Source organism: Polyodon spathula, chromosome 7, assembly GCF_017654505.1.
Source record: "Polyodon spathula isolate WHYD16114869_AA chromosome 7, ASM1765450v1, whole genome shotgun sequence".
Lineage (NCBI taxonomy): Eukaryota > Metazoa > Chordata > Actinopteri > Acipenseriformes > Polyodontidae > Polyodon > Polyodon spathula.
Genome location: NC_054540.1, coordinates 2885422 through 2905980, shown reverse-complemented (window position 1 = coordinate 2905980; position 20559 = coordinate 2885422). Strand labels below are relative to the sequence as shown.

Here is a 20559-nt window from a genome sequence, read left to right as displayed (position 1 = left end):
TGTTTAAGCTGTAAGCAGGTACTGTACTGACCAGCTGTCAAGAGAACAAAAACTAAATGTTAATTATCAGCCATACCCAGGAACTGAGAAATATATTGTGCAATCTGTGGCTGACCCATAGTTGGAGAGAAATGATACACGTGAGTTTAAATGAAGTAATAAGACATGTGGTAGATATCTTTTGCATTTATCACTGAGTTTTTTGAAGGTGGCTTTTATTTGTTATTGAATGTTGCATAAGGCAAGATTTCCATTGCAACTCCTCAGGCCAGGTAGACATTACTGATACTATACAACATGAATGCACAGCGTGATTCAGAACCAATCACTTTAACAAGTATTGATTGCCCACTTTACCAGCAGAGCAACACAGATGTACAGTAAAGTTCAGAAACAAACAAACCAAGAGAAGAAGAGCGAGCAATATATGAGCCACGCTTCTCAGCATCCTGTAAACTAGTCTGTGTTTTCAAACTCAAGTTACATATAATAAGAAAAGCATGTATTTTTTTGTCAGCCCCATTAGCAAAACACAATGTGCTACAGAAGTGCTTCATTCTACGGCAGAAGAGGTGGCTTTGTCTGCTGGTAATGGTTTGTCTGTTTCATGTTGAAACCTCATGCAAATATTTCATGCTTCCCGGTATATCACTGACAATCTTGTGCGCCTCAGAAAACAAACTCAGCCTTGTCAGGTGGTGCTAAAGGGGCTGCTTGTTGATGGTGCACTGTAACCTAACACAGGGCTGTAGCAAGCTGTCCTTAACAGATCCTTTCAAGGTAACAATATCCAATGCAGAGCTGACTGACTGTCCTCTCTAAGGTGCTCAACAGTGGCAGCCTACAGTCTGGCCACTCTGGGAATGAAAATGAATAGGGACACGTGGCTCTTGTAATAAAAGGCTCCCGTCTCAGTAAAGTCATTGAAATGCCATCTGGTGATTTTCTTTGACGTCAGCAGACGTGAAAAAATTAAACGGCTCAGGGACAAAACTTCCTTTTGTGCCCCCCCCCCCCCCCCCTCCCCCTCCCCCTCCCAAGTTCTATGCATGACTACATCTGCAGTGCTGTGAGCTCGGAGCTTGGCGTAAGAAAAAGAATGAGACAGCGAAGGTTATTGAGAAGGGCCAGGGCAATTTATTAGACACAGTTGCCTGATATTTTGGGAAAGAGGCTTAGCTTTTCTGTCACCCCCTCTATTTCTAAAATAAACTAGCCTTTCTAATGTTGCTAAACTTGCCATCTGTGGTTAGAAGGGGTCACCGGGACTGCAGGGGTAGCCAGAGATGATAAATCCCATCATCTGATCCACAGCAACTCTGCTTTGATCCTATAAAACAGTGTTTCTTAACCTTTTTCGTAACAACGCCCCCTAAGGATCAGCTGAGCTTAGTCATCACCCCCATGCCACAGAAAATAAAAAATAAGAATTATTGCCAATTAACAATGCCGTTTAATTAACATCAATTATTAATTACATTTAATTAACTAGTTCCAAGAATTACAGACAAATAATTCATAAAACAAAAAAATTAAACCCCAGTCGCTGGTATAATCAACATGTAGATACACACATAAAATGCTTACTACTATAGAATATTGTCAACATATCTTCTTTGCTTGCGCCATGCTGTGGATAGCCATAGAGAAATGCGAACCAGTTCCTTTGAAATCGGGTACCCAGTTCCTGCTTTAGAACCGACGAATTATTATGTTTTCAGTAACACCGATTATTAATATTAATATTCTGTCAAAAAGAGCTATAATTGACAACTTCACAAAAAAATGTATTTCCCTGGAGATTAATTCAGTCTCACGTTTACATGAAGTGATGAAAAAGCTCTGGGTAAAGTGAATCTTCTGCACCTTGAGGGGATCATTCGCAAGACAACCCTCAACCTGAGCACGACCCGATTTCAGCTATCTAAAAAAGAAATCTAACCCTCAACCTGAGCACGACCCGATTTCAGCTATCTAAAAAAAAAATCTAACCCCAACCTGAGCACGACCCGATTTCAGCTATCTAAAAAAGAAATCTAACCACAACCTGAGCACGACCCGATTTCAGCTATCTAAAAAAGAAATCTAACCCCAACCTGAGCACGACCCGATTTCAGCTATCTAAAAAAGAAATCTAACCCCAACCTGAGAAACGACCCGATTTCAGCTATCTAAAAAAGAAATCTAACCCCAACCTGAGCACGACCCGATTTCAGCTATCTAAAAAAGAAATCTAACCCCAACCTGAGCACGACCCGATTTCAGCTATCTAAAAAAGAAATCTAACCACAACCTGAGCACGAACCGATTTCAGCTATCTAAAAAAGAAATCTAACCCCAACCTGAGCACGACCCGATTTCAGCTATCTAAAAAAGAAATCTAACCACAACCTGAGCACGAACCGATTTCAGCTATCTAAAAAAGAAATCTAACCACAACCTGAGCACGAACCGATTTCAGCTATCTAAAAAAGAAATCTAACCTCAACCTGAGCACGACCCGATTTCAGCTATCTAAAAAAGAAATCTAACCACAACCTGAGCACGACCCGATTTCAGCTATCTAAAAAAGAAATCTAACCTCAACCTGAGCACGACCCGATTTCAGCTATCTAAAAAAGAAATCTAACCCCAACCTGAGCACGACCCGATTTCAGCTATCTAAAAAAGAAATCTAACCCCAACCTGAGCACGACCCGATTTCAGCTATCTAAAAAAGAAATCTAACCCCAACCTGAGCACGACCCGATTTCAGCTATCTAAAAAAGAAATCTAACCCCAACCTGAGCACGACCCGATTTCAGCTATCTAAAAAAGAAATCTAACCTCAACCTGAGCACGACCCGATTTCAGCTATCTAAAAAAGAAATCTAACCTCAACCTGAGCACGACCCGATTTCAGCTATCTAAAAAAGAAATCTAACCCCAACCTGAGCACGACCCGATTTCAGCTATCTAAAAAAGAAATCTAACCCCAACCTGAGCACGACCCGATTTCAGCTATCTAAAAAAGAAATCTAACCCCAACCTGAGCACGACCCGATTTCAGCTATCTAAAAAAGAAATCTAACCACAACCTGAGCACGACCCGATTTCAGCTATCTAAAAAAGAAATCTAACCTCAACCTGAGCACGACCCGATTTCAGCTATCTAAAAAAGAAATCTAACCCCAACCTGAGCACGACCCGATTTCAGCTATCTAAAAAAGAAATCTAACCCTCAACCTGAGCACGACCCGATTTCAGCTATCTAAAAAAGAAATCTAACCACAACCTGAGCACGACCCGATTTCAGCTATCTAAAAAAGAAATCTAACCCCAACCTGAGCACGACCCGATTTCAGCTATCTAAAAAAGAAATCTAACCCTCAACCTGAGCACGACCCGATTTCAGCTATCTAAAAAAGAAATCTAACCACAACCTGAGCACGACCCGATTTCAGCTATCTAAAAAAGAAATCTAACCCCAACCTGAGCACGACCCGATTTCAGCTATCTAAAAAAGAAATCTAACCCCAACCTGAGCACGACCCGATTTCAGCTATCTAAAAAAGAAATCTAACCTCAACCTGAGCACGACCCGATTTCAGCTATCTAAAAAAGAAATCTAACCCCAACCTGAGCACGACCCGATTTCAGCTATCTAAAAAAGAAATCTAACCTCAACCTGAGCACGACCCGATTTCAGCTATCTAAAAAAGAAATCTAACCTCAACCTGAGCACGACCCGATTTCAGCTATCTAAAAAAGAAATCTAACCCCAACCTGAGCACGACCCGATTTCAGCTATCTAAAAAAGAAATCTAACCCCAACCTGAGCACGACCCGATTTCAGCTATCTAAAAAAGAAATCTAACCCCAACCTGAGCACGACCCGATTTCAGCTATCTAACCCCAACCTGAAATCTAACCGATTTCAACCTGAAAAAGAAATCTAACCCCAACCTGAGCACGACCCGATTTCAGCTAATCTAACCCCAACCTGAGCACGACCCGATTTCAGCTATCTAAAAAAGAAATCTAACCTCAACCTGAACACGACCCGATTTCAGCTATCTAAAAAAGAAATCTAACCCCAACCTGAGAAACGACCCGATTTCAGCTATGTAAAAACGTAATTTAACCCCAAGCCGATGGTTTTGTATTTCGGCTTGGGATCGTCACATTCACTGACCTGTTTGCACATGCCATGTGGTTAAAGATGTTTTTAATTGTAAGCTTTGTGAAACTTGCAGTTAAGAAGCGCCATATACAAGCTTTCGCTGTTGTAATAAAACTGTTACTGTGCATATTGGAGATTATTGATGATATTGTCAACTTTAATTACAGAGGGCGATTTCATAGACTGCACAATATTGTCAGAACTACTGCTCACACATTGACATACGGACATGTTTTTCTGAAATACCTGAATCGAAATACCCGGTTCCAAACCGATTCCTAAAAAATCTCCTCAAATGCACATCACTAGATAACAATAAGAATAAACTGTGAAATTCAAAAACATTTTTGACTTGATGTGTACAGGATCTTATAGTGCACACATCAGTGAGTACATCACTGGCACATTGTGTGGAAGTAGTTAATCATCATCTTAAAAGCTTGAAATAAAAGCTTCCTTTAGCTAAAACGAACCCCTCCCGCCCTCTTGGATGTAAACGCCCCCCTTTGGCTTCAGAACGCCCCTTGGGGGGCACTACTTCCCCCATTGAGAAACACTTCTCTAAAACAAGCACTCACTGTTGAATCTGGTCAGTCCTGAACAACCACTGGAGCGCACAACTGCACTTCACTGGGGAAACCAACACATCCATTCCATTTGAAACTGAAATATGGGTGATATATGGATTCCTACAGCACACACTGACATTTTTATAACAAAGTGTTGAGAGATCTAGCATTGAATATTTTGTATTTATTAATACTTTTTTTTTTTTAATGGATCTGCATTACTTTCAATTCTATGACAGAAAGCCATGCTGAATTGCGCTATTCCAATGTAAGCTGTGTTGGGAAGCAGCTGTCAGGTGCACAGCTTGATCTACCCATTTTATATAAACAGAATAGTCCACGAAGAGTGCTGTGGTTATTTCATTCAGGACGACAGCTGTAAGCAACCCACTCAACCCTCTTGGGTGCTTGTGGCTTATTTGGCTCGCCTTGTTCATTAAATAGCTCGAGTATCGTGTCTCCTCTATTAAAGGTCTGGATCTCCATTTGAAGGTTCAACAATAATGCATGGCAATCCAATAAAAAAAAAAGAAAAAGTAATTCCTGCTTCTTAAAAACCTTTAAAAATATTTCTGTTGACCTTTGCTTTAGTCTTTCCACCTCATTAATTTCATTCCCAGACCCGGTTCAAGTCACTAGGCTTGTATGGACCAGCTAGCAAGTCCCTGGTACTCAGTGTCAGTGACCAAAAAACCAACAAATACTGCATGAGTACAACTGCATGAGAATACAGATACAGCCTGAAGATTCAGGCTAATCAGCTATCATTAAACTTACAAGAAATCAGTGGAAGGGGAGAAAAACAAAGTGCAGTTTATGAGGCTGAACAACTCCTTCAGAAATATATTTGTATAGGAAGAATGTTGATAATACTGAACAACACGAGTAAATTCACATTCTGTGTTTATGAATGTTGATAATGCTGAACAGCACGAGTAAATTCACATTCTGTGTTTATGAATGTTGATAATGCTGAACAGCACGAGTAAATTCACATTCTGTGTTAATGAATGTTGATAATGCTGAACAGCATGAGTAAATTCACATTCTGTGTTTATGAATGTTGATAATGCTGAACAGCATGAGTAAATTCACATTCTGTGTTTATGAATGTTGATAATGCTGAACAGCACGAGTAAATTCACATTCTGTGTTTATGAATGTTGATAATGCTGAACAGCATGAGTAAATTCACATTCTGTGTTTATGAATGTTGATAATGCTGAACAGCATGAGTAAATTCACATTCTGTGTTTATGAATGTTGATAATGCTGAACAGCATGAGTAAATTCACATTCTGTGTTTATGAATGTTGATAATGCTGAACAGCATGAGTAAATTCACATTCTGTGTTTATGAATGTTGATAATGCTGAACAGCACGAGTAAATTCACATTCTGTGTTTATGAATGTTGATAATGCTGAACAGCACGAGTAAATTCACATTCTGTGTTTATGAATGTTGATAATGTTGAACAGCACGAGTAAATTCACATTCTGTGTTTATGAATGTTGATAATGCTGAACAGCACGAGTAAATTCACATTCTGTGTTTATGAATGTTGAACTCCTGAAGCAAAGGCCTGTCTAATCTGTTAGTGTCTTCCAAGCCCAACGCCAAGCCACTGGTCTCTTACAGTTAATTAATTCCTGCTACAGTTAGGGTTTGGACTCACAATTTAATGGCTCCAACTGAGGCTTAATTAATAAGCCTACATCATTGCTCCTACAAATATCATTTTCCACCTTTCTTAGTCGTTTCTAAATTCATTTGCAGGGATTTGAGATTTTAATTCATCCAACATCCGTCTGCAAGCAATCATGACCGGTGCGTGTATTTGATAAAAGGAGGTCTGAAATTTAGTTTCAGAATTAGGCCTTTAGATAATGTAGCTTGAAACTTTTTTTTTTTTTTTTTATGGCTTGCTCACGCTAGAACAAAACTAGTCAGACGTTATATTAGGCTTAAATAGTATCATTAAAATCATTACTGTAGACCGTGTTGACAAGGAACATTTTTCTTCCCAGGGCTATTAAACACAATATAAAATAAGTGTAAAAATTGCAAAACTGGTATTTCCTGCCATCAATAAAACAAACTACAAATTGCCAAATGGCAGATCATAACTTTATATTGTGTAGTTCGTCCTACCTCTGACGTGCAATGCGCCCCGTGATCTATATTATTTGAACTCTTTTTGTTTTGGTGGCCATGGTAATAAAAGAATGGGGCACATATATATGGTATATGATTCATTCTCAGTTATCTTGTCAATAAATGTTTGTTAGAAAATGTTATCTTTAAATTAGACCGTAGATTTATATCATTTTGGACAACATACTGTAGATTTAACAAGACATTAGAAACGCTTACATTTTTAGCACTTTTCTGTCAACAGGCTTTCATCACACCATTGAAGGCAGTGTCTAAGATGCTTGTCTGCTTGAGATAGCTTAAGCTGTCTCTGACTGATTCAGACTCCCAAATCTTCTGACGAAATAAGAAGTAGTTGAGGAACGTCACATATCCCTGTTGACAGCGTTATGACTGGTGTCTTAAACTGAGGGAACTTGATTTCAGGAGACTAGGTTTCAGGCCACTGCATGGCACACCAGGAGAGACTTGGGGTTGGAGACTGTTCCTGAAAAAGTGGCTTCATGTTTCCCTCAGCTAAATTCTCCAGCATTTATTAAGCCCAGGCATCAACAAAAGCCAAAAGCATAATCTGGCCCCTGATACAGTATTTCCCTTTGCATTTTCATGCCTGCCACTTCGCCATACACATGGTAAACATGAAAAAAACTGCATTCCCAACATGAGGAATGTCACAACCACACAGCAACTGGAATCAAAGTGTTCCAGGGGTTCAGAGTATGCAGCTTTGATCTTCTCTTCAGCGCTATTGAGCTTCCATTCATGTCAAGCACAGCTCTATTACTAGACCTCAGGCACTGTACACAATAGACTGACACAATGTGGTAGCCACTGGTAACCTAGCAACCCTAGACAGCTATAGTTTATAGCAGAAATTCATTATACCTGACAAATACATGAACACAATTATTCTTGTTATTATTTTCTGTTGCGATCACCACATCTGGGGGACTTTCTAAACCTCCAAGTGCAGCTGGTACTTCAGAGTGTAACCATGCAGCTGTCCCCCTGCAACACTCTCTATTTCTAATAGTTCTGCTGAGGCCCTAGGAGTTCTTATGAGCTTTAAAGTCATCAGGATATGATGAGTGAAACAGAAAATTATTGAAGGTTAATGTAAGCAATAACTTACAATTGCATTTGATAGTTTGTAAAAGATTCAAAAAAAGAAAAGAAGGGCCTGCCCCCCTGTTCTATGTAAGTTCCAGATTTGATTGAGATAAGTATGTGGGAACCAGCTCAGAATGTTCTTTAATGAAACCATAAATCAATTCTTTACTTCCCTACTTATTACATCCAGCTGTCACATATTCAAGGACTGCCTAGCAATAATGAATTTTAGCACTGTAGTCATGTCCTGGTGCCTGTACTATGAATGTGAAGCAAAGACAACCTCACACAAAACAGAGGATGCTTTCATTGAAAAACAAGTATATGTAAGCATCATGTATAGAAGTATCTGTGTGTTTTTACAAGGCAATCAGCTGCAGACCAGTCAGCTTTGCAGGCAATGACACACAAGAAAGTGCGTGATCTGTACTGGGACGTGTGGGGGAGCAGTTAACCTAAAACTCTAGAACTCAGCTAGCTGCAGACATTTCACATCAGTACAGCCAGCTGGTTTGGGCAGAGTCGTTTGTATTTCAGCATTGTGAGAAAGTTTAGACACAACATTAACGTACACAGTAGAAACACTGAAAACCTTCCAAAAGGGTGGCTAGTTATTTTGTAAGAGCCACAGTAGGGTTTTATAGAAACACTATTATACACCAAAGTATAATTACGGTGAACATTAAAGGCAAACGTCTAATTTGAAGTGTACCGCTCACAATCAATGAGAATAAGTAGGAATAAAATCGGCTCTGCAAGCATAGTGCTTTTTCTTCTCTATACTGCAGTAATTTGGTCAATAGTCAGTTTCGCTGTTCAAGGCATATCTATTGAAACACCTGGTCTACCAAGGGGAATGAACAGCAAAGTGTAATAAAGTATACAGAACAGCACAGCTAAGGACCACTGAGACGAGTGGTAAAGCATGTTTAAAAGCCGTGGACACTGCAGAGAATGCCACAGTTTTGATGTACTGTAGATAAAGAGCTTAAAAGGAAATGGTTGGAAATGCAGACCAATCAAATGCCACCACAAGTGATCTGCTAGAAGACTGTGCCCCAATAGCAGATAAAGACAAATTGCAAATTAAGACAAATTTAAGAAATTAAACTGCGCTTTATAAAACGGTAAAAGCAGTTTGTTCACAAAAGAAACACTGCAATTCCTTTTCATGTGCCAAAGTAACCCTTGTTTCAATTAGAATAATTGTAAAAAAAATATATACAAATTGTTATCTTTCTCATTCACTAGTAAGTATGAGGGTCTTGCAAGGACATTTGAATGCTTACTTATTGATTTATTTTGTTTAGTAGAAGTAATTTATTCAAGATTATTAATGCAAAGAAACAGGTTTTTTTAAAGCCCTTTTACATTTCTTCACTTTTTCTATTGCTATATGCCAGTATTGTTTTGCTTATTAATCACTTTCAGTACACTGCCTTGTAGGACTGTTCCAGTGATAGAAACTCCTTTAGTCAAGTAATACACTGTCTATTTAAAGCAACAATTTACTGAAAGCATGATCTTACAGAGAAAAACTACAGAAACAGAATACAAAAAAAAAAAAGAACCTCAGAATTGAACCAACTAAGCAACAAACCAACAAAAAAACTGAAAGGCATGGCGCACTGTGCGCTATTGAAATAAGGTGTAACCATGAACCTTGGATTCTCAGCAATACTTTGCTGGGAGCAGACACACTCTGCTAATCTTTTCAGGACGGTCAGGCTCAGATGAAAACTCCTTTGTGAAGAATTTCAACACGGCAATTCTATCACTTTAGTCCAACTTCCTCCATTCGGTGCCAGTGAGCGCAATGCCAAAGTGTTCACACACACTTGTACAGTACTGCTAGCCACTGCTTGTCTTGAGCAGCCTCTGCTACTGAATGTTATCTCAGAGGCAGGCTAAGGATCTCAACATGAAATAGGGGGCAAGCACAGGAAACACTTCTATTGAAATAGCTGTTTCCTAGAGACCAGAAGACAAAGATCAAAGCCTCCGGGCTATATAATGAAGTGCTGTTAGGGCTGGATATGCTGCAACTGAGGTATCTGCCCACATTCAGGAGATCAGAGACACTAATCCAAATAAACGAGAGCTTCCATTCAGAATAGACGCCAATGCAAACATACTTACATGCACACGGCCTGGTTTGGTACAATGGAGGATTTATTAAAGAAAATAAAAAAGCATGACATAACTTTTCACACATTTCTCAATGGATTTGTTTTCCTTATAGAAAAAAAATACATATAATGCCAACTTTAAGCAAATCTTTCCCTTAGTGGAAAATGTCAACTGCGAGTTCAGGAGGATTGAAACAGTGTATAACTTGTGTGCCACACAGAAAACAGTGCTGTTTAATGCTGCACTATGTGCAGGTTCTCAGTCATATAAAACAATGATGTCACCTTCAATCCCTGCTGCATAACATTTCAACCAAAAAGCATTTTAAGGTTGAAGAAGTGTGAAATATACCCCTGTGGCAGAGCAGAGCTCTGCCCTTTATAAATTGGCAGGGATGGGGTTAAATTCACCTACCTGCCTGGGTTTATTGTGTTCAGGTGGCTGGGGTTGATTAGCATAATTAACAATCAATCAGCACCCAGCCACCTGATATAAAAGGAGGCCTCAGCTTCCCATTAGGGAGAGGAGGGAGCTGAGGAAGCAAGCTTGTGCGTGTGCGTGTGCCGCACGTGGCACGTGTGCGTGCACACGTGTGGTGCACCCGCACGTGTGCCCACGTGTGCGGGCATCGCCCAGCCTGGAAACCTTTATTTTTGTAAGTTTTGCTTGGTGTTTTGTTATTTGTGTTTAAATATCTTTGTGTTTGCCTTTGTGCCCTTTTATTTTGTGTTTATTTATAATTAAAGTATTCTTTTTTTGAACTGCAGTCTGTCTTTGGGCCTCTACCCACTCGCCAGCCTGTCACAACCCCATATTAAAGTCACAAAATTCTTTAAAATAAATGACTACATTATTTTAACAGGTTGAGTTTTTACATTTTTTATTATTAATTAAGTCTTTTTATTACTATGCTCCATTGATATTTGACAAATAGATCCATTTACAAATTCAGCTTACAGTAAATTGTACAAGTACCACACTTCACTGCAGAAGGATCAGCTTCTCTAAATCACTGATTTTCACCATTTTCACAAATATAAGTCAGAAGAATGAGCCTACTGTATATGGAGTTTGCACTCATTTAAAAAGCATAACCAGCATGCCAGATAAAGAGCTTCTTGACAGCTGAGAGGAAACAGGCCTTTCATTTTACATTTAAAACAGAAACAGAACAGTACAACTATTCAGTTAAAATAATACACATGCTTTTCTTGGATGGGACTTGACAATTCTTCACAGCAGCCATGTATCAATCAGCCGTATTTCAATAACATTCCAGTTCACCTTTCACTCTGTGTGTCTGATAACAACCATCCCATGCAGGGTGACTCCAAGTCAGGGGGCAGTAAGAGGACACTGCTGCAGCAAAATGGATAGTGATTCAATTTCACACTACAGTAGGTGAAAGAGAACAGGAATAAGGGCACAATTCAATTAAAGAGCAAGTTCCAAAGTTATTTGACTTGAGTTGATACTGCACAGTATGGTGCTTGCAATGGGTCTGAGTTCGGTTGAGTTGATACTGCACAGTATGGTGCTTGCAATGGGTCTGAGTTCGGCTGAGTTGGTACTGTACATTATGGTGCTTGCAATGGGTCTGAGTTCGGTTGAGTTGGTACTGTACAGTATGGTGCTTGCAATGGGTCTGAGTTCGGTTGAGTTGATACTGCACAGTATGGTGCTTGCAATGGGTCTGAGTTCGGCTGAGTTGGTACTGTACAGTATGGTGCTTGCAATGGGTCTGAGTTCGGTTGAGTTGATACTGCACAGTATGGTGCTTGCAATGGGTCTGAGTTCGGCTGAGTTGGTACTGTACAGTATGGTGTTTGCAATGGGTCTGAGTTCGGTTGAGTTGATACTGCACAGTATGGTGCTTGCAATGGGTCTGAGTTCGGTTGAGTTGATACTGTACAGTATGGTGCTTGCAATGGGTCTGAGTTCGGTTGTTCCTGGTTGATTGTTATCATTTTGCTCTGCCTTTACTTGTCTTTGAGCTTGGCTGTTGTATTCTCAGCTGCAGGATCAAACAGGCTTCCTCATGCCATTCATATCATGTGACAATGTGACCTTTCAACTCTGTCAGCCCCATCCGTTTTATTTGCATCTACTTAAGAAAGTCTTGTTTTTTTTTCAAGCAGACATTGAAAAAGACTTCTAGTGTAAGCGTTTGTAAATGAGTTTGAGTTTATGTCAGTGTTTCTAAATTCAGCACTGTTGAGTGTTCAATAGCCATGCGTGATGTATCTGTCTGTCTATCAGGTAAAGGTACATTTTGATCACTCAATAGGAGCACTTTGCTGCCCAGTGTCCAATATATAGTATTTTACATTGTGAAAATTGGCATTAAATAGGTATGGGAAAATATCTAAAAGGGTTAATCGCTCAGTCACCCATCTCTTAATTTGGGAGCCGCAGAACCCAGCAGAACCACTTAGAATGACTGCAACAATGGAAATGCAAAAGAACTAAAAGGCCATTTGAAGTCATTTATTTCTAAATCCAAACCCAAACTGGGTTAACATGCCATCATGATTTGTTGATAAATCTAACAGCGTTTCTCTTGGCAATACATTTCAGGCCTGAAGAGCGTTTAAAACCCAGCAATACCCGACGGCAAAGTCAATTCTGTTCCCTTCATTTCTAGATTGGAGGAAAACACTGACAGACATTATCAGTTCACTACCATAACTAAAGAGTGAACTCAGAGCGCTGTTTATTCAGACTTAATTAATACATCATCAATGAGGAGAAATATTCAGATGAATCCAACCGAAACCTCAACATAACCCCCAGTACTAATTCAACTAGGGCTAAGAGCCAGTGACTGCCTGCCTCATTACACCACAGGCAGAACGAGAGCAGAGAGCACTCTAGTTTGCATTCTGCGAGATCAACAAATACTTCAAGCAGAGCACCAGAAAATACTAAGCCTCAGCAGCTTGCGCCATTTTCAAAATGTGTATTTTATTTAACCAGAAAAATCCCATTGGGATTAAAATATATTTTTTTCACATGAGACCTGGTCAAGAAGTTGATATATAATACCATAAAACATAACAAAGTACATACACAAACACATGCACGCACTCACGCACGCACACACGCACACACACACACACATTCAAATGAACACAATCGATGCAACCAAATTAATCAAACTACAAGAATCAATTTAGGAGCATCGGCTAATACAAAAAACATCTCTCATAGATGTCAATTTTTCAAATTTCCAATGACTTCTTTAACTTAGTGTGGTTTAGTTTTGCTTGAAAGCATGTATAAATATCAGGTGATGTTGTAATGGGTTATAAAGAAATGCGTGATTGATAACCTACCGTACAGTAAGTGAAAGGTTACTACTGTGCAGTTAATTCCACAGCAGTAGTATTACAGCGTCACTTGGATTATGTTACTACCTTAACACAGGATGTTAATACCTCATAATCAATTACACATGTTCATCATACCCTGTAGGCAATCAAACACAAGCTGTTTCTTTCACTTTTACTGACACCGTTTTCCTTTTCACCACCGATAACAATGTTGAGTTGACAGCATCACTTTTAAGTCCACAATAAAACCATTGCAATGAAGGCTTTATATGTTTGCATGGCCGTGCTGCATCTGCTCTACAGTACTGTACAATTACTAACACTTCACTTTAAAAATCAGACACAGTGCCAATAACAATACTTGAGTAAGGAATACCAAGGTGATGAAATGTGTGAATCTGTCAATTGTTTCACTCACCTGGGATCCTCGGGAGCCGCGCTTGTGCTCCCACTCGGACTGGGAAAGCATCTGGAAAGAAAGACAGAGAAACACTATTAGAGATGCCACGTTTCTATCCTGGCTTGAGTACCGTGCGACCTATTAAAAACACAGCACACATGCTTGTGGGTATCTTGATTGGTCCTCTTTCCATTTCGTTGTGTTTCAATGCCTGATGATTCCATTGTACAGTTCACTTGTGTTTACTTACAGTAACCAGGCCTTTGTGGAAGTCCAGTACACTCATTAACCAACCATTGAGGTTCCTGTAGGCATTACAAGTCACATGCAATTAGAGTCCAAGAGGCACGCAGTGTGTTTTACAAGTAGGATCTCTCTGGCACAGCATAATGAAGAGGTGTATATGTCAGTATTAAACTGCGGTAAGGTCAAGGCTGTTTGCACAAAGGAGCCAGTGTATAGTGATAAGGTTGCTCGTAGCAAAACTTTCCCACAGCATAAAATGTAGCAATTGAATTGTAGTGGAACTTTAAAATAAAATACAGCGTGGTTTGCACTGGAGCAAAAGTTTTATAAACCTGCACCAGCCAGAATGAGAAAACAAGCTTTGACAGAAGGTGACATGAACAAATGAACCGAGATATACAGAGACTCTTAAAATATGCTAGTTCTTTACATGTATCTGAATAATAATTGTATTGCTATTAATGAGCAATAATAATAATAAGAGGAAAACAAAACCATAATCATCAAGGACAGCTTTGTTTAACACTCACAGCTCCTGATCTCCACGTGAGTTACAGGAGACAACGATTAGAATATATGAATAATCTCCATGTGGAGCACTAATGGGTCATTAGAATCTCACAGTTAGTCAAAATAGGACCTTAGAAATCCATTCCACTCCACTTTAAAATCCTGCCACAGTAAATCTACACAGCAATGCTGCACTTTTCCCATGGCTATACTATGCACCATGCCTGCATGCTGCTTTATGAAACATTTATAACGGCTACACTGCTGTTCCCAGGGGAATGAGGAAGCAAGTGTGGCGAACCCATGTTTAACAAGCCTGCCCTGTAACCCCAGAGTACTCTACAGTGACCCGCTCAAAAAAGCACACCACCCTCAACATTGCAACAACTCTGTGCTCAGCTGCAGGAGGCCCTCTCTTTGTTGGAATGACTAGATAATTACTGTAAATCGAGGTCATTTGTAACAGATATGCCTCACTGCACAGTGGCTTGCTATCACTGGGAGGTTTACATGCAGCTAGCCCTTTCTGACAGGTGCATTCACGTAGAGCATGTTTAACATTGCAGGGTACCACGATGGTGCAAATCGTTAGAGTAAAATAAATCCTTCAGCCTTTGTGAAGGCTTATTGATTGTATGTTGCAAGTACTGTGAGGTTAGTGCATGAATGCATTCTGAACATATTACCTGTATAATGATTACACAGCATAAAAAACAAAAGAAATCCCCTTATTTATATATTTTGTTTCCTCTGAGTCAAACTAAAATCACATTCGTGATATCACCGCTACACCTACAGTACAAATCCAAACTGAAAACATATCAAGTGAAAAAAGTGCATTGGAAGTGCATTGGAAGTGCATTGTCCAGTACTGTACATAGACCACACTGGGCCAGCTATTACTACAGTACACTCTACCAAAATACAAACAAATGGTTAAGCGGTTTCAGTCTTCCTGGCTTTTTAAGATAAAATGGTCTGACAGGTTTGATAGGGCAAATCGTTATCCGCTCAGCTTCCACTGTGTAGATTTGTTTCAAAAAGAAAGCCTGTCTGCAACTGAACTAAGAAAAACAACTCCCAGATGAATCCAGCTTTCATTCAATGACGTCAATGCCAAATATACTGTATGATGATCCACACATTCATGCACTGAAGGGGCATTTCTGATTTTATGAACTACTTTGGCATGAAGATATTTCCTGCTACTGATTTCAGCTTTATCTTACTGATGATTAACAATAATAATCTGTTCAGAATTAAAGAGTTTGAAAGGATATGAAATATGAAGCTTACAGTGCTCCCCCTTTATAAGACACCCCTTTATACCCCTTTCAATCTCGTTATGTGCTGGAAAACAAACAGCATATGTGCAGTACATTATGTGTTGCCGGACAGGAAAAAAGTGTTTTGTACAAGAAATGGAATCTAGTTACAGAACTAAAGCAGCTTTTCTCATTTCAGAAATGCTGGTGCTACAGGGTTAAGCAGACATGCACTGGCTAAGCAATGGCCCTGCCAGTGAAAGCACAGGCACAGTGATGCAGTGCAGTGCCAGTGAGAGCACAGGCACAATGATGCAGTGCGGTGCCAGTGGACCGCAAGCACAGTGATGCAGTGCGGTGCCAGTGAAAGTACAGGCACAGTGACGCAGTGTTGTGCAGGGAGACCACAAGCACAGTGATGCAGTGATGCACTGCGGTGCCAGTGAGAGCACAGGCACAGTGATGCAGTGCAGTGCCAGCGAGAGCACAAGCACAGTGATGCAGTGCAGTGCCAGTGAGAGCACAGGCACAGTGATGCAGTGCAGTGCCAGTGAGAGCACAGGCACAGTGATGCAGTGCGGTGCCAGTGAGAGCACAGGCACAGTGATGCAGTGCGGTGCCAGTGAGAGCACAGGCACAGTGATGCAGTGCTGTGCCAGTGAGAGCACAGGCACAGTGATGCAGTGTGGTGCTAGTGAGAGCACAGGCACAGTGATGCAGTGCAGTGCCAGTGAGAGCACAGGCACAGTGATGCAGTGTGGTGCTAGTGAGAGCACAGGCACAGTGATGCAGTGCGGTGCCAGTGAGAGCACAGGCACAGTGATGCAGTGTGGTGCTAGTGAGAGCACAGGCACAGTGATGCAGTGCAGTGCCAGTGAGAGCACAGGCACAGTGATGCAGTGTGGTGCTAGTGAGAGCACAGGCACAGTGATGCAGTGTGGTGCCAGTGAGAGCACAGGCACAGTGATGCAGTGCGGTGCCAGTGAGAGCACAGGCACAGTGATGCAGTGCAGTGCCAGTGAGAGCACAGGCACAGTGATGCAGTGTGGTGCTAGTGAGAGCACAGGCACAGTGATGCAGTGCGGTGCCAGTGAGAGCACAGGCACAGTGATGCAGTGCGGCGCCAGTGAGAGCACAGGCACAGTGATGCAGTGTGGTGCTAGTGAGAGCACAGGCACAGTGATGCAGTGCAGTGCCAGTGAGAGCACAGGCACAGTGATGCAGTGTGGTGCTAGTGAGAGCACAGGCACTGTGATGCAGTGCTGTGCCAGTAAGAGCACAGGCACAGTGATGCAGTGTGGTGCTAGTGAGAGCACAGGCACAGTGATGCAGTGCAGTGCCGTGATACATCAGTGCTGTCGTACCCACTGTACATTCATTGTGCCAAATCCTCTGAGATGCCATTGCTAGCAATGCAGTGGAATTGCTCTGGAACTAATTCTGCCAAGGATTTTCTTCAACGTACAATGGTACTTTATTCATTTTAGTCCTGCTTGTATCCTTTGTAGAGTTGAATGGGCCGAGGTCAAAGGTTAGGTGACCTTCCCAGCCATGTATTTAGAACAATTGAAGACAGGGTCCTAACAATTAACTTTGTAAAAGCTTCTGCAGGATCAGCATTGTTTACAATTGAAGAACCCTGTTAATCATCCAGGGGACAACCTACCAAAAAACAAACAACGACTTCCTTCAACAGCACTAATTCAGTCAGCTCAGGTATCTGCTGGCCTGTCTCCTGTTTGACCCAATCTTACAAACACCCTTGCTAGCGGACAGTGGTGAACTAAGGGGTCATTAGCAGCTCACTGTAACAATTAATCCAACCCGCAGTGCACACCAAGCCTGCTTTATCCAGCAGGCTCCTCCATAAAGACACATTGGGACACATGGCTCTGAAGCACTGAGTCTATAATATTGTGCTAATCCTTGAATGCTTTTCAGAACAGTTCTAACCCTACCAGCTTCTATATTATGTAATGTGCTGCGACTGCCTCCCGTACAAAATAATTTTCAAACAAAATTGTAATTTTTGAAATCCAACCAATAAAGATAATTTCAGCAAAAAGAGGAAGTAGTTTTAAATAATAATCACAATTTAAAGGGGGAGTCGGGGCGGTTTTTTTATGATGTTTGCAATGATTCGGAGTGGTTCTTATTCATTTCTCAAATATTGTGTGGTTTATTTTTTGTCTTTTGGTGCTTTGACTATGAGTTCAGGAGCTTCTCTCCAGTTCTGCTTGTCTAGACATTCCGCAGGCTAGAGCTGTTAAAGTGTCTTCATCATTGTTACAAAACATCAGCATGACTGAAAATATCATTAAAACAATGCAAAGGGAAAGAACAAAACAATAAAGAAAATGAAATCAGTGAATTTACCAAGCGGAAGTAGAAACAAATACACTCCATCCACGCAAAATCACACAGGGTTTGGGTGACTCGTTCCCACAGCAAGACTATGAACACGTTCGCTTGTTACAAGTTTGTATGAGTTTGTTCTATTTACTGATGTGATTAAGTTGACGATCATTAAGTATGTTTTTACACAAGAGCTCCCATGACACTAAAGCCTCTTTTCTCTTATGGGAATTGCACACAGCCAAACTAGCAGGTACTGTGCTTTTTATTTTTTTACGAGGCTGACAGTTTATTATATTTTGTTCATAAAATGTCACATTACATTATTGCTTTAAAAATTTTTTACAAGCACACAAACTGCACAGCGTAAATGCCTGCAGTATATAAAGGTTAAGTAGGGAAAGACAGCAGTACGAGTCTTGAGATAGTCCATAATGCACTGGAGCTAACACAGCATGATTGATGCTGATCAGATAATGATTTTCACACACTGACATGTTCCAGGCTTTTATTAACTTAAAAACAGAACGTGGCCAATGATTAAGCAAGGGTCAAGATGTTTCTGCAATTCTAGCAATATGGAACTAAAGTGCACAGTCAGACCTCATAACTGGACAATGCCCAAAATATCATTAGGGTTATAATATATGAGACGTGTTCATAGAAAAAAACAAATGAACCTGTCCACACTCCCTAAATAAAGAATGACCATCACATGTTGAAACCACATGATTCGTTCCCAAATGATTTTTTCAAAATGTGATGGTCACGCATTATTTAGGTAGCGTGATCTAAAACATTGGGATCTGAAACACTGGAAACACTTTAAAAAAGACTAGATTCTGTGCTTTTAAATTAGTTCCCCCAGTAGGGGAGGATGGTGTGCTAACAAGGGATGAGCCTTGATGGGCCGAATGGCCTTTTCTCATTCCCCAAATTTGTTGAGACGTGTTATTAAAGTGATCAGGTCTCCTCTGAACTGACTGGAGATATTGCAGGAGTTATCAGAAGTGAGTCTGTTGATCTTTTCAATAGAGCCCCCTTCTTTAGCCTGGCAGGTACTGATAGGCTGAAAGGCCTCCTCTCGTTTGTACATTCTCTCATGTTCTTTAGCTGCATCTCCTCCATCCTTCATTTATTTCCTCATTAGTTAGACAAAATATGGACCTACAGTATAGAACAAAAGATGAGTGCATGAATACATGAGCAGAACCTGAGATGAATGCTTCCCTGTGGCTTGAATTGTGGAAACTTTGTAAGCACATCTGCAATACCCTCTCTCACCCATAGAAATGTCCTGTAATTCTAACATGAAGTTACAGTGAGAGCTTAATAAATCTATTCTTTGGAATATATGTTAGATTTAAGTGAGGCTTTAATGTTATAGGCTTAAACACTCTCTAAAAGTAAATTGTAGTGTTGCTACAACAAGAAATATGCAATGGAAATTCTCCAAAACACCAGTAATAGACAAGAGTATCTTAAAGGGGAGTTGTTCCTTACAGCAAGACTGTTTTTTTTTGTAACTAAATGTAAGAGACAAGAACTTAACCGTACTGTATTAGTTCCACAGTGCATGGGATGTAATTTAGGGTCATTTTAACGCTAACTGATAACAATCTTAATTGCATTACAATTTTAAAGCACATCATTGTTCCAAAGTTTAGACTACCATTCAGTCATATCTGATAAGCTTTCCACCTTTTCTTTATTATTTCATAGTTCAATTTATCTGGGTTCAATTGTTACCAGATGCTGCAGTGCATTTAATTATGAAACAGCTAGTCTTCTGTTCTGTGTGTGGAACCATGGGCTGTACTTTGGTACAGTTAGTTCAGAATAAGCACTCCATGTGGCTCTTGTGTAAAGGAGGAAATTGCAAGAACTTATATAAAAAAAGGACTAAAGTTTAGTGTATTTCTAACTGCTGCATAGATTCACTTACTGTATTATCATTACAACATGCAATAAAAATACAGAGAAGTGAGGTTTGTGAAATACCAGTTTTAAATAAATGTAAGTGCAGTGGTATTAAGATCTTCCAAGGTTTAGATCATTAAGATTATTTTATTAAAGAGGTAATTCTTTAAACAATATGTATAACTTACTGCCGCTAATACAGAACTGTTACAAAAAATAACCTACAATAATCCTGGTTACTGTAGTGAGCAGGACATCCAGCCCTGTCCTGAACACAGGTGCTGTTCAAAAGGCAAATGCTTGCAATGATAAAGAGGTGAAAGGACAGCAGAAGATAAACTTATAAACAATACATGAAACGAAAAGTGCTGATAAGATACTGGAACTGACGTGCACCAATAAGT

At 40.2% G+C, this 20559-nt stretch overlaps 1 protein-coding gene and 1 long non-coding RNA gene across 2 annotated transcripts in view; one reads left to right on the top strand and one right to left on the bottom strand.

The window, feature by feature from the left end:
* LOC121317997 (cGMP-inhibited 3',5'-cyclic phosphodiesterase A-like) overlaps positions 1–20559 on the bottom strand; it is a 136683-nt gene that overhangs the window by 51325 nt on the left and 64799 nt on the right. The window contains exon 2 of the mRNA XM_041254146.1: positions 13878–13928. Within this exon, the coding sequence (XP_041110080.1) occupies positions 13878–13928 (51 nt within the window). The remainder of the gene's footprint in view (positions 1–13877; positions 13929–20559) is intronic.
* The window catches only part of LOC121318000, a 110408-nt gene that overhangs the window by 66221 nt on the left and 23628 nt on the right, over positions 1–20559 (top strand). The window lies entirely within an intron of this gene.